This window comes from Trichomycterus rosablanca, chromosome 20, assembly GCF_030014385.1.
Source record: "Trichomycterus rosablanca isolate fTriRos1 chromosome 20, fTriRos1.hap1, whole genome shotgun sequence".
NCBI classification, from domain to species: Eukaryota; Metazoa; Chordata; class Actinopteri; order Siluriformes; family Trichomycteridae; genus Trichomycterus; species Trichomycterus rosablanca.
In genome coordinates this window covers 26,923,702-26,932,376 of record NC_086007.1, presented here as the reverse complement: position 1 = coordinate 26,932,376, position 8,675 = coordinate 26,923,702, and the positions used below count along the sequence as shown (strand labels likewise).

The following is an 8,675-nucleotide window of genomic DNA, read 5'->3' as shown; positions in this document are numbered from 1 at the left end:
TTGTTACCCCCTTTCACGCTGTTCTTCAATGGTCAGGACCACCGCAGAGCAGGTATTATTTAGGTGGTGGATGATTCTCAGCACTGCAGTGACACTGACATGGTGCTGGTGTGTTAGTGTGTGTTGTGCTGGTATGAGTGGATTTAAACACCGTGTCCACTCACCGTCCACTCTATCAGACACGCCTACCTGGTCGGTCCACCTCGTAGATGTAAAGTCAGAGACGATCGCTCGTCTATCGCTGCTGTTTGAGTCGGTCATCTTGTAGACCTTCATCGGTGGTCACTGGTGGTCAGTCCAGCAGTGACAGTGAGGTGTTAAAAAACTCCATCAGAATGATCCACCACCTAAATAATACCTGCTCTGTGGTGGTCCTGTGGGGGGTCCTGACTATTGAAGAACAGCATGAAAGGGGGGTAACAAAGCACGCAGAGAAACAGATGGACTACAGTCAGTAATTGTAGAACTACAAAGTGCTTCTATATGGTAAGTGGACAGTGAGTCTCTTTATCGAATCTCTTCTAACAGTTTGTTGTGTTTCTTCTGCAGCCGGTGTGGGACTACGCGACTCGCTCAGTACAAGTGAGTTCAGTTTTAATATTCTGGAACCTGAACCTCGGTTCTCCTCCCGTTCTCAGGACTGATGACGGCGCGTGTGTGTGTGTGTGTGTGTGTGTGTGTGTGTGTGTGTGTGTGTGTGTGTGTGTGTGTGTGTGTGTTCCTCAGAGTTTCTCAGTAGGTAACTGAGCCTGGACTGTGCATCCAGATGAAATGAATAAAGTACCAGGACCCCCGTCCTCCTCCTCCCCCCTCCCCGCACCCTCCCCGAACCTGCCACAGGTATGTCCACCTCGGTCAGAAGTTAACCCCGTCTGCTCTCTCGTTGCTCCGAATTGTCGCCGTGCCGCTCTGAACGCTGGTGTCTCTCTCTCTGCAGCCGAACTTCGCACCCACTCCGCCCCCGCCTATGGTCTTCGCCACGCCCCCTCCGCCTCCGATGAACCCCGCGGCCCCTCCGCGACAGGTACGTCACCACCGCGCTTACTCCCGACGACGCTGCCGTACCTGCTACACTCGGCCGGGATTGGTCCACCACGCAAGCAAACAAACAGTGACGGGTGGGTTGGAGGATAGGGGTGACGGTGTCAGTAATTGTATACCCACAGAGTTCTCTCTTTGTTTCGTAGTCGTACTATACCGGGCGACCCGCTCTACCCGCCAACCCGGGCCGCGTCCAGACCGGCTCCGCCCCCCGTCCCATCCCCCCTCCTCACGGGACGCACCCCCCTCACGTCTTCCAGGCCGGCTCCCAGATGATGATGATCCCTCAGCAGCCAATCAGCTTCTCCAACACGCAGGGTCCCGCCTACTACATACACGGACAGGTGAGGGCTCGGGTTTAATGACGTGGATTCAAAACTGTCCTGTTATTTTTTTAAATGTATTAAAGGACTCTTGTTGTCTGGATTTTTTTATTTGTTTTTTTATAGTACCGCCCCTCGTACGTGCCCACTCAGCAGTACCAGGTCGCCAGTTCTACCAGCTTCTATCCTGGAACCAGTCCAGCCGAATATGGTACGTACCCCTTAATTTGACCCAGGCAACACATCAGGTTTATCAAAATGAAACGTGCGTAACTAATGGGGGAAAAAAAGGCGCCCAGGTGGCGGCGGGCATGGTTGGCGGTGCCTGCGGGAGATACTAACTGGTGGTGGGCGGGCCTTCATACGCTGTGTAAGGACCCTGACTGGCGGAACAGACGCCCGTGCAGGAAGCGCCGCGCTCTCCTCGGATGCGCTAAATCGGGAGGAAAAACGGGGGACGAAAAATGCGACTAATGAAAATGGTGGCGATCTGGTCTCACTGTGGTTTACGAGGTGTAACGTAAAGCCTCCGCGGGGGGGTTTATTAATTCTGCGGCCCATTTTTTTTTTCGACTTGCGACCCAGTTTAGGTCTGACGCACTAGCGCACCGCTGCCGAGTGTCGGAGTTGGCGTGGCGCCATCCCGGCCGGGTCGTGTCTGAAGGCGAGGGCGGATACGGTCTCCTCTCTTAGTCCCAGCAACAGCGACCCCTGCTGTCTGGTGGTGGCACTGTCAAGGCGTGAAGTAACATGTCAGGGCAACGGGGGGGACAGTCCATCACTGTCTGGTGTAAAATAAAGCACCACGTATGAAATCAGAAGGGTCGAGGTCAGGGAAACTAGGGAGAGTGCCTACTGCCTACCTGATCAGCTGCCTCAGTCGAGAGGATTCTAACAAGACCTTGAACTCATGAGGCAGATTATTTAGACGCTCTACTTTTAGCTTACTAAGCGAACACAGCTAGCCTCAGGCGGCACAGTCTCCCTCTCAAACTGTCCCTGACGCCCCAATTTACAAATAAACGACACTCGTATAATCACACCTTTATACAGATTAAACATCAGCGAGAAATTATTTGCATTCGAAAGGAACTCCGTTGGTTGCTCCGCTTTGCGTTTGTCCTCCACGTTTGTCGTTCTTTGTGTCGGACGCTCCCTCGTCGTTCGGTCAGGTCATCACTCGGGATTAAGGCGCCTCAGTTGGAGCAGTAGCTCGATAATGTCCAGTAGGTGGCAGTGTGGTATTTTTGTGGGCCATCCAGAGTGAAGTCGGGCAGGATTGGACATCTAATAATGTTTCTCTCTCTCACACACACACACACACACACACACACACACACACACACACACACACACACCCAATCCCACATGAGATTTTGGAAATCACCTTGAAGTACGGTGTAACTGTTGCGTATGTGTAAGCTCGCCTCCCGGCCACGAGGCGGCGCTGTATCTCTCTGCCCGCTAGCCGTCGTCGATGTGATTCGCGTCACGCGGACACGTAGGCACGAGCGCATTCACGCCGGGTTATTTTTATCGGGTTGCTGAGCGATCTAATGCGCTCCCTGTGCCCCCCTCCTCCCCCCCCCCCCCCAAAAAAAAATGCCACCGGGGTCTCGCTGTGGATCAGATCGCTCGGGACTGACCGCTGCTGCTGCGACCTCGCGTACAGGACAGAGACCCGAACTAGGGAGTTCAGAACCCGGCACGGTTGAAGGAGGTAGGAGGTGCTGGGAGGGACGATGGGGAACAGGACGTCCAGCGCCGGTTCGGACGGTACGTGCTCGCTCGTCTGCGTGTTCTCCGTTTGGTTTGTTCGGTTTCCTCCCTCGTTCCCGAGTCCAGAGCCTCTGACCTCACGGTCCTATATTTAGTCTGGACTTCAGGCTGCTCAAGACTGCAGCCACCACCGTGCCAGAGAGATAGAATGTGACGGGATAATAATAATAACAATAACAAAATAAGCACAAGTGTCATTTAAATCCTAGTTTGATACCAAAAAAAAGTTGGGACAGGGCAATATAATGATATAAAAACGCATAAACAGGTAGCAGGTGAAAGGCTCAGGTGTTTATAGGCAAGGATTTAAGTTCAGCACAGGAATTTTGCCATTTTACCATCTACAGTCCATGACATTATTAAAGGATTGAATTAAAAAAATAAATAAATCTTTGAGCTTAAATAGAACGGAACACCTTTATTTGTTACAGACATCTAGACAGGCTCAGATGTTAAATGGTGTCCCTGGGAGCCGAGAGTGTTAAGGGCCTTACCCAGGGGCCCAACAGTGGCTGAAACCACGATACTTCAGGAGCACACGCACGTCAACACAGCTCGTCTAATGTTCCAAGCAAACTGAAAGTCAACGACGTCCAGGAACGCCGCGGATCTCTCTGGGATCAGGGTTATATAGGATAGACTGACACCAGTTAGAAACCACTAACTTAGAAATGGACGAATGTGTCTTTATCAGGAGGCCGGTCTGGACAGCAGGCAGGTCAGTCTAGCACCCGACCTGTTGACCGCGCGCTCTGATTACGCAGCCAGGCTGTTGTTTTTGGCTGTAATGGAGCCCTTACTGGCGTCCAGGTTACCCATGATGTCCGCCTTGGGCATTAATCTGTCCCGGTACCTTGATGGACCCTGGTTTTGGACCAGTACCCGTTTCCAGCTCCAGCTTGGAGAATTCGGCGTCGTTGTTGACGTATTTATCTCGGAAGCATTAAAAAGGCGTGTAAACGTAGCCTCTGCTGCGCACGTCTGATCAGGCGTGTAGAGAAGAGCTTCTTGCCGTTCAGTTCGAGGGTTCACATACTTTTTCACGCCGGGATTGTGAGTGCGAGACAGAATGTCGGAGGTATTTGGACTGGGATGAAGATCAGCTCATGCTTTATGATGACGGTCGCTAAGGGTTCACAAACTTCTTCCCGTGACTGTATCTCGGCGCCGTACTTAACCGTCCGTCGTGTTGTTGTTGTTGTTTGTTTTTCCCCACAGCTGGAGCGTACTACCCCGCCCAGCCCCAGTTCACGCCTCCCGTGGCCGCCGCGCCCGTCATGATGAACCCCGCCCCCCAGCAGCAGCAGCAGCAGCAGCAAGCCCCGCCCCCTCCGCAGCACGTGCCGCCGGCCAAACGGGAACGCAAACAGGTAAAGGTCTGTCGTTTACTGCTGTCGTGCCGGGAATCGGGTCTTTATCGCTCCGTAGCTTGTTGGCGCGGGATTCGGTTCGGTTACGGTGCTACGGGTTGTCTGACGGGCGATTTGACACACGCGAATTAATAAATAAATTAATTGAATAAATTAAAGGTTTTAACAGCTTCGTAAATGCACATTAATCTCCGTACGCGCTGTGGATGTTCCTGTATTTGGCTGCAATCGACCGTCCCGTAATAATTAGTCCTCCAGTCGTCATATCTTTGCTGCGGAGAAACACCGTGGCATGCTACCACCACCATGCTTCACTGTTGGATGGTATTCGCCAGGTTGTACGGTCATGCCTTTTACTCAACACTGTGATGGTTGTCCATCCAACAAGTCCTCCTGTATCTGCAGCAGACTGCTGGAGCTCTGTTAAAATGATCGATCCCACTGCAGTCCTGGACACTTGATGCCTTAGATTTGGTTTTTGGTGGAGATCCACTGATGGTTCCTTGGACTTTGGGGTGGGAGAAGCCGAGTCCACCAGAGCTGGGATTTCGAATACTTCGAATACATTGTCCGAGGCTCAGTTACGACCTCTGCTGGCTGGCTGGTTGATTGTCAAGGAGGAAAACCTTTACTGACTCCTTCATCTTATTTAGCCACAATTTCTCTTGGGTTCGAAATGGCGTTTACTCACCGAGTAGGTTTCAGTTTGCCATCCGGGTCACGGCACCAAGTTAATTCGACACACAGGAGTCAGGAGACCCGGTCTTCAGGGTAGAGTAGTTTATTAACACATACAGACGTATGGGCGCAGCTTGGAAGACCGACAGAATCTAACTAGACGTATTTTGGGAAGATCTTTTATCTACGCAAGAAATGAGGCGAGGAGGAGATTAAGGGGAAAATGGAATGGGAATAGATTGGGGTAGTGGGGTGTTGGTTTTATAGTGGGTAATACAGGATACAAGTGTCCTTTCAATGTGCAAAAAGGTGTGAGGAGACAGGATTTAGGGGTATGTAGGTGAGGGGTGAATCTCTCAATGGCGTCTGCACAGAGTCGAGGAATGATGCGTTGATCAGGGTGTGGCTCTCCGCGCACAGGGCTGATCCGCGTATGAACTCGGCTGGTGCAGTCGGCCACTGCTCGGTGTCAGTTCGCTCTCCTCAGTCAGGCGCGTGGGTCAGCAGCAGGAAAAATTGGACGCGCTAAAAATCGAGAGAATAAGGGACAAAATTAATGGAACCAAAGTGTGTAAAACACGACGTTAAAATCCTAATATTATAAAATAAATAAATAAAATTAGCACGTTCGGTTGGTCCCATCTTGAAATGGTGAGCTACTAGGGATGTAACGATACACTCTACCCACGATGCGATTCACGATACGATTGCAAGTTTCCTTTTATTATTTCTCTAAAAAAATAAAATAAAATCCTGTATTTGTGATCTTTTATTTATCTAAATAATGAATCCCGTTTTATTTCTGAGGTAGGTACAAACTATGCAAAACCATTTTTAATGAAGCCAAATTTAGCTGGAAAACCCCGAATCTGGCAACCTGGCACGTAGCGCCAGTGACGTCAACCAGGCGAGGTGTATAGCGCCAGCGCCCTCTGCTGTCTAAAGTGAATATCGATTCATATTGCATGCCAGATCGATCTGAATCGTGGAATTGTGGTGCATCGTTACACCCCTATCGGCGGCTACATGTGGAGCCGGTCCCGCTCGCTGCTCGCCGCCACGTTCTCCACGTTAGATCGTTCTGCACCGACGAAGCGCAAAGGTGGATCGCTCGTCGCCGCGTGTGTCCGAGGTGTAGACGTGTTTCGTCCGACTGATCCGCGGCCGCTCCGCTGCTCGCCGATCTCCGCAGCGCACGGATCGGAGAGTTTACGGCCGGGAGGCGTTCACGGGGGGCGAACTCTGGCCCGCTGGGGTGCTCACGCCCCCTCCGTGTCGCTCCGAGTGCGTTAGCGGCTCGGAGTGGCTGACGCGGCGGAACGGTCGCTGGGTTTATCACGCGCAGGAATGAACGGAGGAGAACGGACCGGAGAGGAGGCCAGAGCCGTGTGGAGTGAGTACGTGTGTGTGTGTGTGTGTAGAGGATTGTGGGGTTGGAATCTCTTGACATTGTGTGTGTGTGTGTGTGTGTGTGTGTGAAGAAATGCTGGCGAAGGCATGTGGTTAGCATTAGCACTGCTAGTATACTGCAGCGTCATTCTGCTGTTTTACACTTTGCCGTCTATGGTTGTGTGTGTGTGTGTGTGTGTGGGACAAGCCAGCACAGCTCAGCAGCTCCACGTGGCTCCGTTCCCTTTCCCGCCCCCCTCTCGATTCCGGAAGGGAAATATCCTCCCCTTATTTGTCTCTCTCGATGGGCGTGGCCACATTCCTGCACTCCTTTCACAGGCCTCTCTCAGGCTTGCTCTGAATATCTTTATGTGTGTGTGTGTGTGTGTGTGTGTGGAGCTAGACGCTGGTGGGTAAGTGTACGTGTGTGTTGGCGAGCCGGGCAGGGTTCGGACTCTGGTCCCGGGACGATTCGGGCCTGTCGACTCGTTCTCGGTAAGCCGGAGGAATAAAAACGGGGTTTTATTGGCACTTTTTTTGACGTCCCCGCTCGGCGAACGTCGTACGCACGGATCGGAATGCTGACGGGGTGCCTGTAAACGAACGCTCGTGGTTTTGGAATCACTCGATTCGTGGGCGTCTCGGTTTTACTCCTCCGAATATCCTCTAAGGCATCTGCGGGGCAAAAATCCACTTCCTGTGGATCCTGAGAATTCCTTTTAACCTCGTATTTTTTTATCTAAAATAAAAGCATTTATTTATAAGACTGAACGCCCCTTCATTTATTTTATTTTATTTTAGCAATTACTCCCTTTTTCTCCCAGCGCTGTCGCTTTTCAGTTCATTCGGTTCCTTCCTCTGCCGCGTGCATCCGCTCTCCGCTTCTTTTCACCAACCAGCAGCGATCCGTTGGACGCTTGGTCAGGGCGGTAGACCTGCTGCGGTCCGCCGTGCCACCCGGGAGCCCAGAAGCTTACCGGGTTTGAGGTGCCAGTTTATCGACCAAATGTGGACGATGAGCTCCGCCCGTAAACTCTCGCATCGGTACGTTTTGTGATCGATCGAGGTCGCGAATGATGATTTGAACGAAGCCTTTGATACTGAAAGTAGGAACTTCGAACTTAGTACGTTATTATTCATCTAGCAAGTAATTGTTCATTAAAATTCGTCTAGCTTGTTGTTATTTATCATTATTTGTTATTATTTGTCTAGCACATTAATGTTCGTTATTTTTCATTTAGCTTGTTATTCGTTTAGTACATTATTTTTCATTATTATTCGTCTTTTAAGTTATTATTAATTTACCAAGCTATTATTAACAATTATTCAGCTAGCTTGTTCATTATTCACTTCAAATATTATCCATTGTTATTTGTTTAGCACATCATTATTCAATATATTTGTTTAGCTAAAAGAATAATGCTGCTAAACTGATAAATGTTATTATTCATAATCTCTTGGCTAGTTTATTTGTTCATTGAACACATTATTAGTCTTTATTATTTGTTCAGGGTTAATATTTGTTCAGCGCGTAATTATTCATGGTCGCAAGAACTACGAACAGCCCTCACCAAAACCGACAATATTTACGATCAATTAATTAGACTGGATGCTCTACACCGATCAGCCATAACATTAAAACCACCTCCTTGTTTCTACACTCGCTGTCCATTAGTCTGCTTTCACCCTGTTCTTCAACGGTCAGGACCACCACAGAGCAGGTATTATTTAGGTGGTGGATGATTCTCAGCGCTGCAGTGACACTGACATGGTGGTGGTGTGTTAGTGTGTGTTGTGCTGGTATGAGTGGATCAGTTTTTCCACTCTATTAGACACTCCTACCTAGTCGTTCCACCTTGTAGATGTAAAGTCAGACACGATCGCTCATCTATTGCTGCTGTTTGAGTCGGTCATCTTCTAGACCTTCATCAGTGGTCACAGGACGCTGCCCACGGGGCGCTGTCGGCTGGATGTTTTTGGTTGGTGGACTATTCTCAGTCCAGCAGTGACAGTGAGGTGTTTAAAATCCACTCATACCAGCACAACACACACTAACTAAGTGCTTCTATAAAAATTGGTATTAAAGAACAACACA

At 50.1% G+C, this 8,675-nt stretch overlaps 1 protein-coding gene across 3 annotated transcripts in view; it reads left to right on the top strand.

Annotated features, from left to right (window-relative positions):
- Positions 1-8,675, top strand: part of wu:fb16f03 (eukaryotic translation initiation factor 4 gamma 1) — a 35,805-nt gene that overhangs the window by 6,215 nt on the left and 20,915 nt on the right. Inside the window, exons 2-7 of one of the 3 annotated variants that reach the window (XM_063016422.1) lie at positions 550-582; positions 727-840; positions 938-1,024; positions 1,188-1,385; positions 1,491-1,575; positions 4,362-4,519. In XM_063016422.1, coding sequence (XP_062872492.1) covers positions 772-840; positions 938-1,024; positions 1,188-1,385; positions 1,491-1,575; positions 4,362-4,519 — 597 coding nt within the window. In that variant the 5' untranslated portion in view covers positions 550-582; positions 727-771. Of the gene's footprint in view, positions 1-475; positions 583-726; positions 841-937; positions 1,025-1,187; positions 1,386-1,490; positions 1,576-4,361; positions 4,520-6,971; positions 7,076-8,675 lie in introns of those variants that run through there. The other 2 variants (XM_063016423.1, XM_063016424.1) reach the window with 2 other exon arrangements.